The following is a 14,407-nucleotide window of genomic DNA, read 5'->3' as shown; positions in this document are numbered from 1 at the left end:
TGAATGCTTTAGATAAAGTCACTATTTGGAGGGGGCGGGAGAGGGTAGGGAAAAGCAGCAGGCTAAATGGCTGGCCCCAAGAGGGTTACTACACCTTGGGTTCTACACAGCACCCCCTGATCCGCCCTGCTGCAAACCAGGGGCCTCAGGTTGGCAAAGTCTGGCGCCTGGGACAGAAACAAGAGTCTGGGTTCCAACCTTAGCTGGGACCCAGTTTTCTCATCCATGACGTGGCCGTACGATGCCAATTTCATAAGACTCTTGAGAGAATTAAACGTGCCTGAGCAGAGTGTTACCCCTCAGAGGGCACATGCCACGAGAGTGAGGCCCTTTCTCCCTCCCCTTCTAACGGGCTGAAGAGGCAGAGCTGCAAGGTTCTCAGACCTGTTGAGCCTCTGGCTTTGCTGAATGACGGGTGTCCTGCAGATCGGGTCCTCCTACTTCTACTCTCAGGTGAGAACCTCAGGACGTCAGCGCATCGGGTGAAGGTGAAGGCGTGGGCCCCCTTCACACAGGCATGCCCTCAAAGAGACTGGTGGTGTCCAGCCTGAGCGCTACAGAGTTTTAGGTCCACAGAGAAGTCCTGGGGACCTCCCTAAGGGGTTGAGGGATATGTAAGGGGAAAGGAAGGTGGAAGGTGGAAGGACTCCAGTTCCCCCATCCCCATTTCACCCAGAAGTCCTGGCCTCATGAGACGTGGACTTCAGAAGATCCCACGTCCTTTATTGTTCAAATCACGGTGGCTTGAGACCTGGCAGTTGTATCGGTGGGACTCGCATGCTTAGCGCCCCCATCTCCTTCTCCCAGTCATTTCTGACCACTTTCCATGGGCTGAAGCCCTGGTGCCAATATTTGGGGCTTCACGCTCTCCTCACCAAGCCCCTCTGAAGCCCCCGGAGCTGACACCACCACGAGGCCACTACTAACCACATACAGATGTTCCTGGGGGACTGTCGCCATCTCTCTGGTCTCAGGAGAGCGGCCCCCCCTCCTTCCTTTGCTCCTCCACCCGAGTGTGCGGTAAGCCCTTTGAGATCTCCTGCAGGCCAGCAAGTCTGGGCCCAGGGATACCTACCGCGCGTGGAGGTGGTCTCTCATGGAGTCCAGGCACAGGCTGCTCTCAGGGTCCCTTCCAGAGCGCCCTCCCAGCTAGCTCCTCGTCTGCCTCTCCCCGACCATGCTAGGGCTGCTCCCAGCATCTCCGTGCCTAGAAGCCAGGCGTCCCTGCCAGGAGCAGCATGGAGAGGAGTGTTCTTCTCACCCCAGCTGAGGTCCTGTCTCCCCAGTCACTTCTGGCCCCAGGATGACTGGGAGCAGTAAAGTCCAACCCTTCACGGGAAACTCTGCATCACTATGCAGGGCAATGGTCTCGCCCATGGTTCCCAAGGAGGAAAGTGTGTTTCATCTGAATGAGGGCCCAACGTTCCTACCCTCTGCGCTCACTGGGTCTGAAGGACAAGTTGTCAAGCCCAGACCCCTGCATCGGTCCTCTCTAGGCGAGGGCACAGGGGACGGACTCTTGCATGTGTTGCAGGAGAGGCTGAAGGGAAAACTCACCTTTTCCCCAGGAGAAGACCAAGGCAACAGACACACACCTAAATGACACACCCCAACTACCTGTCTGTGCAGGACACCTGGGAATTTAGGCTGTGGGTGACTACACCCTAGACTCTTGTCTGTTCAGAAGAAAGACCTCTGCTTTGCTTTTTGCACAGAGACCTGCCGTGGTGGGTTCCCCAGAGGAAAGGCTCAGTTTTCTCAAAGGCAAATAGAAAGCTCTACCTATAGGAGACACCAAACTGCTGATATATCCATTTTCTCCGTAAAAATTTTGAGGGTCCCTTCCCAGCCTGGGTACCCCATCACACGTATACAAATTTACTGGGATGTGTATCTGCCTTCCAGCGTCTGCCGTCCCACTTCGTCATGAACTAAAGTCAACCTCCCCATTTATGCCCAGTCTCCCCTCACTACTCAAAAATATCACCCTAGAAACTCCCTTTTCTCCTACATCAGCAAATGTTTTTGCTCTCCACTGAATCACTTCCATCAGATAGGAAGATGCTCTCATTTCTCCCATCAAAAAACAATCTTCTCTTGACCTTACTTCCCCCACTGTTGCCCCATTTCTTTGCTCCCTTTTGCAGGTAAATACCTTCAAGCAGCTGCCTCTTCTCACCGTACCCAGCTCCTCCCCTCCCATCTTCTCTTAGACCCACTGCAGTCAGCCTTTGCACTCACCTCTCCACGGAGACCTCCATCACCAAGGTTACCAAGGGCATCCATGTGGCTGAATCCTGGGCCAGTTTCAGACCTTCCTTCTCAATCTGTCAGCGGCATTTGTCCCAGCTGGCCACCCCACCTTCTTCAGAGGTGTTCTTCACTCGGCTTCCAGGGCCCCTCCTCTCACCTCTCTCCTGCTCAGTCTCCCTCACTGCCCCCGTTCTCCTCCAGGTCTCAGAACTGAGCGCCTCTCTTTCATTGATACTCACCCCTGAGTGCGTGCATCAGCCTCAGAGCTTTCAGCACCACCTGTATGACCACGACTTCCACATCATTCTATCCCTAGCCTCAGTTCTCTCTCCCAAACTCCAGAGTCGCATATCCATCTGCTTTATCCAGGATCTCTCCCCATGCCTGATGAGATCTTAGTCTCAACATGTCCAGAGTGAACATCCTGATCTCCCCCCATGAAGACTCCTCAAGCTGCTGATCTTATTCCATGGCCACTCCATCCTTTCAGGCGCTCAAGCGAGAAACCCTGGGGTCCGCCTTGATCACTCTCTCAGCCCCTCATTCAGTCCACCAGGGAATCCCAGTAGCCCTACTTTAAGATATAGCTGGAGTCTGGCCTCTGCCTGCCACCTCTATGACTCCCAGCATCTGACCGCTGCACTCACTAGCTGCCACATGGTCTCCTGGCATCGACTCCCATCCCCACCACCAAGAGTATATGATTAATAGAGCACACAAAATGATCGTTTTAAACCCACATCAAGACCATGTCACTCATCGGTTCAAAATCCTACTATGGTTCCCCACTTCACTCGTAAAAAAAGTAACCACCGAAAAAAAAAAAGAAGAAAAAAATATAACTCGCGGAACTCCTTTGCCCCCTTGAAAGCTTGCTTTCGGAGATTTGGCTGCTGGCTCTAGCAAGGCAGGTCAGTGGCAGCTCTGGAGAAATAGGTTGAGGCAATAATGGGAGAACGTGGAGATAGAGGTAGAGGCAGCTTCTGTCCTGAAAGAAAGAAAAGACATGGGCTGGAAGCTGGAGGCGTGACTAGGGGCCAAGGGAGACGCTTTTGCTTTTGATTTGAGGATGGGGGCTCTTAGAGCCTGCAGTCTGCCCCGGAGGGTGATCCAGTAGATGTCATTTATGGACGGTGCAGGAGAAAAAGGAAACGAAGGCAGGAATGAGGTCCTTGGAGAGGCAAGAAGAAATGGGGTCCACGACCAGGTGGACAGGAATCCAGGGTCCACAGGTGCCTCAGGACATCTGACCCCAGGCCCAGGGCAGGGAGGCCAACGCAGGTCCCACCCACGGAGGATGTGAAGCTGCTCCTTCAAGGCCAAGGGGAGAACACTTGCTGATCCCTGACGCTGCTGAGAACCTTCCGCGCATTCGCTTTAGCCCTCTTCTGGTCCCGTGGGTGCTCCCGTCATAATTTTCATCCAAGTGGCTCAGAGAGGTGAAATCATTTGCTCCAAGTCACAGAGCTCATGGAAGGCAGAGTGGATTTGAACTCAGTTCTGCCTGGCTTCCGATCTCAGGGCCCTGCTGCTTCTAGCACCAGATTGCTGGGGTCACGATTAGCTCAGGGCTTGGGCACGGCTGAGGCTACAGTGGGGAGACCCTCCATGGCTGCGCTGAAGGCGTCCTGAGACACGGCGACTCGAGGAAGTTTCTGTGGATGAGGGCACGGGCAGTTTTGATAGGACATAGGAACACAGTTCAGAGAGCATGGGTGTTTTAAAACCCCATCCCAGGCTTAAGGAGCCTCTCCTCATTCTGTGGATAGAGAGAAGGTCTGAGACCTCAGGGGCTGGGAGGACAAATGCCTCCTCCTCATCTCCCCTAAAGCCTGCCTGGAAAAACGGCAGGGTCCTGCCGCTCATCTGTGTCACCTTCTACTCCCTAGGGTCACAGACGTGTTTGTGCCCCGGGTGTTCATCACCGGAAACCACGACCTGAAGAAGACTCTTTCCTACCTGGGTATCACCAAAATCTTTGAGGAACACGGTGATCTCACCAGAATCTCCCGTCATCGAAGCCTGAAAGTGGGTGAGGTAAGCCTGCCTGGCCCGACGCTTCCCCCTCCAGCACAGGGAGCCTTCGTACAGCCCCAGGCCAGAGCCACTGTCCCAGCAGCTGTGCGAGCCAAGAGTTCACCCACCAGTCAGGCAGGGCTCGAATCCAGCTCCGCCTCTAACCAGCCGTACGATCCTGAGCAAATCACATAACCTCCCAAGCCTCGTGTTTCTAGTCTTTAAAATCTGAACCATCAGTCTCCTGGTCCTACTTTGGAAGTTGATTCAATGCAACAAACAATGGATGGAGGCTTGGAACATTCATCAGGCCTAGAACTGACCCCGGCTTGTGAGGATTAAGTCGTGAACATGTTCTACGTAACGTAGAGATAAGCAAGCAAAGGACTCCGTGGTCTCCAGCAAGGCTGAGCGCCTGCCTATTGGCGGCAGTCAGAGAGGACCACTCGGGGTGGGGTGCCCAGATTGAGCAGATGGAACACAGGACACCAGTGAAATTCAAATTTCAGGGAAGTGATGAATGATTTTTTTAGTATAAGTATATCCTGAATGTTGCATGGGATATACTTGTGCTAAAAATGTCATCGTTCATCTGAAATTCAAATTTAACTGGACATCCTGTATTTTATCTGGAAACCCTACTTTTAGGCTTAAAGGGCACTGAGAAGGGGAAGATTTCAGCAAGCAGAGAAGGGTGCGGGCAAGATCTTCCTGTAGGGGGAGCAGCGTGGCCTAAGGATAGGAAGTGGGAAAGCGTGGAGCCCAAGTGGGTGGGGATTGGCTGGGGCTAAATTCAAGCCAAACTAGGAAGGATCTGAGTTGCCAAGATGAGCTGACAGTAGGTGGCTCACTCAGCTGTATTTTCTAGCTTGCAACAGGAAGAAAGACAGTTAATAGAATTTTATTGCTTTTAAAAGTTTTCCTGCTGCAGACTTTGCATAAACATTCAATACCACCGGCCCCTTTCCTATAAGGCCTTTATTGAATTCAATGGCCCTTTTCTTTTCCGCCATCAGATGTGTTGATAGCTGCCATTCTATATGTAAACATCAGCTCTAGGCTTGCCGTAACATTGTTAGCATTTTGTAGAATGGAATGAAATGTATCAGTATTCACAGAAGCCCATCAATTTCCCAGTGTCAATTACTTAGTCACAGCTGTTGATGCCTTTCAGGCGGATCCGGGGTCTGAGTCATCAGACCCTGGAATCTGACTCCTTCTTAACATTCCACCAGGAGGATGAAAGGAGTGTGAAGCGGGCTGGAGGCTTTGGGCCAGGGATGCCACCGTCTCCCTTCCATCTAGCTAAAGTTCAGGGTAGCCTTTCGGCCATTACTACCATTGATGCTTCCCTGTAAGGCATGGGAAACATAGCAAACCCCACTCTGTTCCCCTCCCTGTAACTGATGCTCCCCCGGCATCATTTTTTTTCCTTCATGCTGCATCTACTTGTTGAGCATCCTTCAGTGATGACAGCAGAAAAGCCAGGAGGCCTGGGGCAGCTGGCACCAGCCGAGTTACTGCTGTGTGGGGTGACTCTGGCAGAGGCCTCTCCCTCTCTGGGCCTCTTGCTGGCCTTTGCCCATCCAGGACCTCCAAGTGGCTTCGCAAGCACTGACTTTGCTTCTGTTTCCCTCAGGCGGTGCACGAGGCTACCCTGAAGATGGATGAGAAGGGCACAGAGGGGGCCGCGGGCTCCGGAGCACAGACACTGCCCACGGAGACACCGTTTAAGGTCAAGATAAACAAACGCTTTCTGCTGATGATTAGGGAGAATGGAATGAATAACCTGCTCTTCCTTGGAAAGGTTGTTAATCCTTCTGGGAGATAAGGGGGAAATCCGACTTGCTACAGACCCCAGCTATGTTCTGGGGTTGAATACGTTTTGTCTCCCTGGGATTGAGACCACAGGGACTTTCTCACCTAATCTCACACTATCATGAGCTCCCCAAACCACTGTCCAAACTGGCAGCACCATTGACTTCTGGCCGTCAGTTTTCTCCCCATTCAAATGTCAGGATTAGACGCCCCACCCACATCCACTTGACAGTGATCTTCTCCCCCCCCCACGCCCCCCGCAGGTGGAGGGGTTTTGTGATTTAATAAACAACACCCCCAAGGTCTGCTGACTGTTGGTGGATAATATGGGGAAGCTGTGAGCCAAGACGAGTACCTGGGGTTCGGAATGAGTGAGACCCGGGTTCTAATCTTAGAAACAAAGTGTCTTTGGGAAAGCCATGCCCTCTCTGTGCCGCTGTTTCCTTATAGAAATAGACAATGATTGAGGACAAATGATAATCCCCTCTAGGGCTCTGAGGAAACAAGCACACTGCTTCAGAGAGGTTCATTCCCCTTTGAGGGTTTGGCATTGTGAGCTACACAGATATCTCCCCAGCAGGGTCCACATGGGAGCTCTGGACTCAGCCCAGCAAAACAGGAGTGGGGCTGGTCCAGCATTAGAGTACATGCAACCTAGAGTAGCAGCAGTCAGGACTCAATGCCAGGTTTGTCTGACTCCAGAGCCACTATTTCGGCACAAAGTGAAGAGCCCCGGGGTTTGAACCTGTCAGCAAGCTCAGCTGAAGAGTGAATGGGGTCCATGCACTGCCCCTGGAAAGCATGCCCCTGCAAAGCATGCCCCTGCAGGGTCTGCATATGACCACTAGGAGGCACCAGTGTTCACAGGGCTAAGAATATGAGTATGAGGTTTCTTCAAGCGCTTGACTCCTTTGTTTCCTGCTGTGAATTCCCAAAGCCAACGCTGACGATGTTTGGGGAGGAGGGAGCCTCACTGGCTTGACACTAAGGAGCCTGAGCTGGCAGCGATTGCCAGCCCCTAGCAGTCACAGCACACAGTGCCTTTTGTGTTCTGGTCTCAGCCTCCCCTCCAGCAGTCAGAATGGACATTCATAGGCCGGATGTGGAAAGTGAGGCTTAGAGAGGTGAAGTGACTTCCCTCTGTCCCTAACCACGGGCAGCAAACAGCTGTGACATCTGGTTTGGGCAGGAAGGGAGGGGTTCCCCGTAGACCTGGGGGTCCGGCTAGTCATTCCTCAGCTCCAGTTCAAGGTAAGAGAGCTGCCCCGTCCCGGTTAGCGTGTGTGTGTGTGTGTGTGTGTGTGTGTGTGTGTGTGTGTGCGCGCGCGCACACGTACGCGTGTCTGTATTCAATAAGCACCTTCTCCTCTGTCCTGGGTACCCGCAGGGCCCTGGAGATGCACCCCCCACAAAAGATGGTAAGGAAGGCAGCCTGGAGAGGGATAGAGCTGGTTTAGGGTGTTAAGTGTCAAGACTGGGGAGCACCGGAGTAAGCACCCTCTCTCTGAGAGGGTGGGGAGGGCAAGAAGGTTGAGGTCCTGCACCCAGGACACAGATGTGGGAGCAAAAGGACCCCCGTGGAGTCGCCATTTCCCTGGCACCAGCCTGGGGACGGAGGTAGGAGGCCACCAGATGAACACCAGAGCCCTCAGGAGTCATCTCAGGTCCACGACATATGCCACTGGGGACATGGGACCGGAGGGTAAGCCACTTAGTAGCTGGGTGACTTGGGCATGTCATTTAAAGCCTCTGAGCCTCAGCACCCCCTCCTTTGTTGAAAGATGCTGTCCCCTCTACTGGGCATGCTCACCTCCTGCCTAATGAACTCCTACTCATCCTTCAATGCCCAATCCATCATGACCTCTTTATGGAATTTTCTCTACGAAGAAGCCCTTCAGTAAAGTTCTCACCTCCACGCATTGTGTTGGCTCCTGGGTCTGAATTTTCCCTCCACCCCCATGTGGGCTACAATCAGATCCTGCATGAAACAACGACTTATGGGGCAGCAATCCCTGGGCTAGAAGCTGATACAAACAGACCTGGCCCCTGCCTTCATGGAGTTAATATCCAGTGAAAGAAACAGCCATGAATCGAGTAACAACACATAAATGTATGATCATGAGCTCTAGTGAACATGATGAAAGGCGGTCATGGGGTGCTTTGAGAGTTTGTAATAGGAGGGTCTGACCCAGTGTGGGGGATCAGGCCCTGGGAACATGACAATTGGGAAAAGCTCTGAATGCTGGGAGCATATCTGTTTTTGAACGGTAGCTATTAATCAGAACTGCATATGGGTGTATTTTTCCTCACGTAGTTAATAAAATGCAACAAAACCCTGGTTGGTCTTTCAAATGGAAATGAAGCTTAATATCTAGTGCTTTATTCATCTTTCTTTTTTTTTTTTTTTTTTTTTTTTTTTTGGTGGTACACGGGCCTCTCACTGCTGTGGCCTCTCCCGTTGCGGCGCACAGGCTCCGGACGCGCAGGCTCAGCGGCCGTGGCTCACGGGCCCAGCCGCTCCGCGGCACGTGGGATCTTCCCGGACCGGGGCACGAACCCGCGTCCCCTGCATTGGCAGGCGGGCTCTCAACCACTGCGCCACCAGGGAAGCCCTATTCATCTTTCTTTAACTAACTTTGTTCTAAAAAGAACTGTTGCACCTCTTCAATATTTTTCTATATGATTTCCTACTTTCACAGCCATATTTTCATTCTTCACTACAGAAATAAATTCCACCTGAGCAAAAAAGAGGGGGAAGCAGCTGGGATGGGGAGCAGAGGGAAACTGTACCAGGCAGAGGGAACAGCATGTGCAAAGGCCCTGAGGTGGGATGGTGGTGTGGACAAAAAACTGAAATGAGATGAACATGCCAGGGCAACAAAATAAGGCAGGAGGAAGTGGGCGGTGAGGCTGGAGAGGTAGGCTGGGGCCTCGTGGGCCACAGGGAGAATGCTTGTCTTTAACTGAAGGACTGTGGACAGCTTTAGCAGCCATTTAGCTGGAGGGTGACCCAGACAAACTCGTGTGCTGCTAAGTGTCCCGATGGCTGCAGACTGGGTGTCCCTGTGACCCCAGGGCCCAGAGCCAGGGCACATCATGGAGAACATGCTCAGCACGTGTTTGCTGAAAAGAAAGACTGTCCCAGAAATCACCCATGTTCCGGACACAGCCAGCCCCGTCCAGAGCTCTCCTCTCCTCAGGGAGGGAAGGCCATGTGCCTTTGCCTGGCAGGCCTGCCGTGGGGCTCAGCCATGCCTGCTTCCTCAACACGCCGTCTGCATCGCCACCTCCCTGCCTCTGCTCCTGCCGTCCCAGCCCGCCCGGATGCTCCTTGTTCCCCATACTCTCCCCCTCCCACCAGTTCCTTTCAACGTGTTACTCATCCGTCCAGAAAAGGCTGACTCCTACTTCTTCTAAGAAACTTTACCAGTCCACACGTTTGGGGACTGACAGACCTCATGAGAGGATGAATGTGTTTTGACTTTGATGTAACCAACACTGACTATATGCCTCTCAAGAGCCCGGCACTGCATGGGGCCTTTCCCCAAACCCCTGACACCCCAACCCTTCAAGTTAGTGTGGCCATTCCGTTCTACAGATGAGAAAACTGAGGCTCAAGAAGATCACTTAATCTGTCCAAATCCCCACAGCTAGAAAGCCACAGAGCTAGGACTCTGGAACATTTGTCCATCCATCCATCCATCCAACAAATATTTGCCGAGTGTCCACTCTGTGCCAGGGACTGTTCCAGGGGCTGAGAAACGTCAGTAAACAAAATATATCAAACTCCTTGCCCTTGTGGGGCTTCCAGGCTGGGAGACAGAGGCAGATAACAAACGACAGGAGTGATCAATAAATAAGAACATTGCATAGAGCAGGTCAGGGTGATTGGAGGGACCGGTGGTGGTCAGGTCGACCTCTTTGGGAAGGTGGCATCCCTGAGATTCTGCTTTCCGTGGTCTCTGAGGTATGATCAGTGTCTGGAGACTTCTGGCCCAGGAGATGCCCACGAATGGGTGTACTTGATGAGAGGAGAGAGGCTAGCCTCAGCCAAGGACGGAAGTGCCCAACATCACAATCCCAGGGTAGGAAGGCCCCTGGGATGTGATCCAACTTGACCTTCCAGTAATGCAGAAAGCCTCTATGTGGCTTCCAAGCAGACGGCTTTTCAAGCACACGCAGGGTGCCAGGAGGCTGGTTTCCTGTCTGCCTGGGCTGAGGTCATTCGTGTGGTCACACACTGGAAGTGACAGGTTGGTATGCTGGCAAGGATAATCACAGATGAGAAGCCCTCCTTCTTGGCCCTGCTTTTCCTGCAAACTGTGTGGGGCTCGGGCAAACACCTTCTTCTTCCCAGGCCTCCATTTCCCCTTTGTGCCATGATGGGGTGGCCCTGGATGGTCCTCCGAGACCCTTCTATCTCAGACAATACTTTGACACTCATATTGGAAATGACAGAACTGACTCCAGAGTTTTATCTGCATGTTCATTCTTCCACGCATTCATTGAGTCAACAAATATTTTTTGAGCATTTGAGTCTGTGCCAGACAGGGTGCCAGTGTGGGAAAGCCAGGCGAGAGCTTAGGGTCCCGTGGCCGGCTTCCTCTGGCTCAGGCCCAGCCAAGAGAGTGTTTCCCACCCTCCTGGGTCACCACGTCAGTGATCAGGTGTGACAGTAAGAGTCCAAGGCCAGGGCACCCTTTTTCTTTGTGAAACGTGCTTTCCATTTCCACTCAATTTCCCAACTCTCATCCACTCCTGAACCACTTTTATGATTGTGGCTGAACCCCCATCTCTTTCATTCCATTATTTACCTAGATTGATCTTTAAATCAATGCATGTTTTAAAAAAAAGCAAAAAAAAAAAGTTTAAGCAGAAAAATTAATATCACAACCAAATATAGAAAACGAAAAATAAAAACCTGACACAAATAAAAATTAATTGTAAAAATATACAACACAACCAAGGTGGTGATTATATTCCAGCGAGACCGTTTTCTCCTGCAGCCTCTGAACCTGAAGGCTGCTCTACTTTGTTAGAAAGGAAAGTCAGCAGCCCCCCAATGGCTGTAAAGACATGCTGGCGCCAAGGAGAGACTTCCTCCTTGAGGCGATCAGGAAGGAGAGCTGCTAAAGGAAGGATATCGCTACTGCATGGGTCCATGTCACAGGCAGAAAGCACCTGAGGTTGTTTCATGGAAGTCACCTTCCCCATCCCCTGCCCCGGAGTCTCAGGCCAAGGTTGGAACGTGTTCATGACTTATGTGCCTGATTGGCCATTCTTCTTTCTTAAAATAATTTTAAAACTTCTGAATAACTTTAGACTTACAGAAAAGTTGTGAAGATAGTACAGAGTTTCTGCTTCCCCTGGCCCCGAATTCCTCAAGGTTAGCAGCTTACATAACCGTGAGGCATCTGACACAATTAAGGAACTAATGTTGGTACATTACTATTAACTGAACTTTATTTGGATTTCAACAGTTTTTTTTTCACTAATATCCTTCTGTCCGTTCCAGGCTCAAACCCAAGATACTGTGTTGCATTTAATGGCCTTTCACTTTAAGGACTTTGGCAGGGGCTTCAAGGTGCTGGAGGTTGGCAGGAGGCCCTGGCGTCAGATAGGCTGAACTTCAAATTCCCGCTCTGTCTTGCATTTGGTTTGTGACATTAGGCAAGGCACTTCATTGGGCCCAATCCTTAGTTTTTCCTCCCTGTGAAGTGGGGATTGTCAGAGACGTCTCACAGGGTATTTGAGGGGGCTTACATGATGTAATGCATGTGAATCTGCTTTGCACCTGGTAAACATCCATCCATATCTGTGATGGCTGTTAAAGGCATCCAGGCTGGGGAGGGAAGTGTACTGTGTGCACTTCCATGAAAGCCGCTTGTCCTTCCAGCACAGGTAACATTTTGGCTGTTGTTTTTCTTGGCATGGTGTAAACAAAAGACTCACAGATTCCTGGAATAGGCTGGGGAATGGGTCCCCCCGGGAGAAAGATCCCTTCTGGAGCGGGAAGCCTGTGTGTTTCATAATGTTGAAATAGAGACCTCCTTTCCAAAACCAACCAGAAACAGATGAACAGTCAGAAAAAAACAAATTCCTCAGGGCTTGGGCCTCTGTCTAGATCTACCGCCCCCCCCTTCCACATCTCCACCCTCAGCTTGACTCAGATTCCTAAAAGTCAGGTGATCATCCAGGCAGGCTAAGAAATGAGCAATGTTGCAGCAAAAGAGGTTGCCAGGAGCTCTGGGCAGCCCTTCCCCTTGAGACAGGTACACAGGTCCACAGTGGGTAATGCTGGGTCCTTGTTGGGAGGCTCTGAAGGGTCATTTCTGGTTAAGATGGCATCGCGAGGTCAGCCTTGAGGCACCCAATCTGCTCCACGGTTAATAGCAAACATACATTAAATATATACCTATAAAGAGAAAAGTATATGAAGTGATATGAAGATCTTCATAAACCAGGAATGGGACCAAAGCATAAAGATATGTGAGGCAGGCAGGAGATCCTATAGCCCAGAAAGGAAGAGTCTAGAGCGGCCCAGACACAGCAGGAGAGGCTCCACGTTGGAGGATGGACTTGGGACAAAGATTCCATCTTGATGGGACCGTGGATGGGGGTCCGCTCCTGCTTCGTTGCTGATCCAGCCAGATGGGTCTTATGATCTGGGGAGAAACAGGCCTTTGCTTTCCAGGAAGTCCAAGACCTCAGCTGCTGAGGAGCTCAGAGCCAAAAGTAATCTCGGAGAGCTTCTCTCTGGGGCCAGGGCACAAGCTGTGTGGGGAGGGAGGACCCAGGTTTCTCCACTCCCAAGCCTTGTCATATTGCCCTGGAAAGTCTGACTCTGCCGTTCTAGGTTGGGCCTGAGAATCTGAATTTTTACAAGACTACAGGCTCTCCTGACAATTGGCCAAGCTTGGAAAACCCCATACTCCTTTAGGTTGCCAACTTGTGTTTCGCCAACTGTAGGTCTTTACGAAAGCCCCTGGGCGTGGGTGAATCAGCAAAGCCTGGCCCTCGGGGCTCGCACCTTTCCTCCCACTGCCTCCGCCATCTTTCTATTTCCCTTTTTTCTTCTCCCCATCACTCCCTGATCATAGTTCCTGTTGCGGAGGAAGCCACACAAGGTCCAGGCGGTCTGACCAGGGAGATAGACACGTAGGAATGTAAATGCTCCGGTTTGCTCCAGGTGTTTGTAAAGGAAGGGACAGACCTTTTATGGGATCCAGGGATACTTGGTGAGTGGGTGATTTGGAACTGGAGCTGGCAGGTGGAAAGGAGTTTGTCAGGTGAGAGAGTGGCGAGGGCAATCTAGACGGACTGAAAATCACGTGTGATCGTACCGCATAGGGAAAGAAATGGCAGGGCTGCCTTCATTTCATTTTATGTTATTTAGTCTATTTTACTTAGGTAGAGTTTGTATAGTGTAAATTACACACATATTTCTGGCCATTTTTTCTTCAAAGCTTCTTCTGTCCTCCCCTACCCACTTTTTGCCTAGACTACAATTACACGTATGTTAGACTACTTGATTTTGTCCCACAGGTCACTGCGACACTGTTATTTTTTTCCCCCAGTTTGCTCTCTTCAGTTTGGATAGCTCCTGTTGCTCTCTTTTCAAGCTTACTGACCTCTTCTACAATTTAGATTTTCTCATAAGCCTAGCCAGTGACTTTTTCATTTTGGATACTGAATTTTTCATCTCTGAAAGGTCAATTTGATTCTTTTTTATACATTTGATTTTTCTCACATTATATCAATGTTTTATTGTTTCAGCATATTTAAATAGCTATTTTAAAGTCCTTGTCTGTTAATTCCATAATTTCAGTCATGTCTGTGTCTGACTGATTTTTTTCTTCTGGACATGGATCACATGTTCCCGTTTCTTAGAATATTTAACAATTTTTGATTGGATACTGGACATTGTGGCATTACAATTTTTTGATCTGGGTTTTGTTGTCTTCCTCTATGGTGTGTTGACATTGGTTTTGACAGTGAACTAAATTACCTACAAAACTGCTTTATTCTGTCAATGCATATTTTCAGGGTTTTTTAGGGTGCCTAGAACAGCTTTAAACCAAAGTTAATTTAGCCTAATGTCAAGATGCAAAACTTCCAGGGTCTCTACTGAATGCCCCAGGTGTTCCATGAGGTCTCTTCACTCTGGCTGGTTATAACCTAAATATCTCCCCATGCTATGTGAATCCTAGGAATTGTTCTGCTTACATCTTTTTTTTTTTTTTTTTTGTGGTATGCGGGCCTCCCTCTGTTGCGGCCTCTCCCGTTGCGGAGCACAGGCTCCGGACGCGCAGGCCCAGTG

The 14,407-nt window shown here is 50.7% G+C and overlaps 1 protein-coding gene across 1 annotated transcript in view; it reads left to right on the top strand.

Annotated features, from left to right (window-relative positions):
• Positions 1 to 408: 408 nt before the first annotated feature.
• Positions 409 to 14,407, top strand: part of LOC102987530 (serpin A9) — a 26,321-nt gene continuing 12,322 nt past the window's right edge. Inside the window, 3 exon segments of the mRNA XM_055088502.1 lie at positions 409 to 453; positions 2,455 to 2,534; positions 4,143 to 4,285. Of these exon segments, the coding sequence (XP_054944477.1) occupies positions 409 to 453; positions 2,455 to 2,534; positions 4,143 to 4,285 (268 nt within the window).

Source organism: Physeter macrocephalus, chromosome 11 (assembly GCF_002837175.3).
Source record: "Physeter macrocephalus isolate SW-GA chromosome 11, ASM283717v5, whole genome shotgun sequence".
Taxonomy (NCBI): Eukaryota; Metazoa; Chordata; class Mammalia; order Artiodactyla; family Physeteridae; genus Physeter; species Physeter macrocephalus.
The sequence above is the reverse complement of the archived record's forward strand: the minus strand, read 5'-3'. Positions and strand labels throughout refer to the sequence as shown.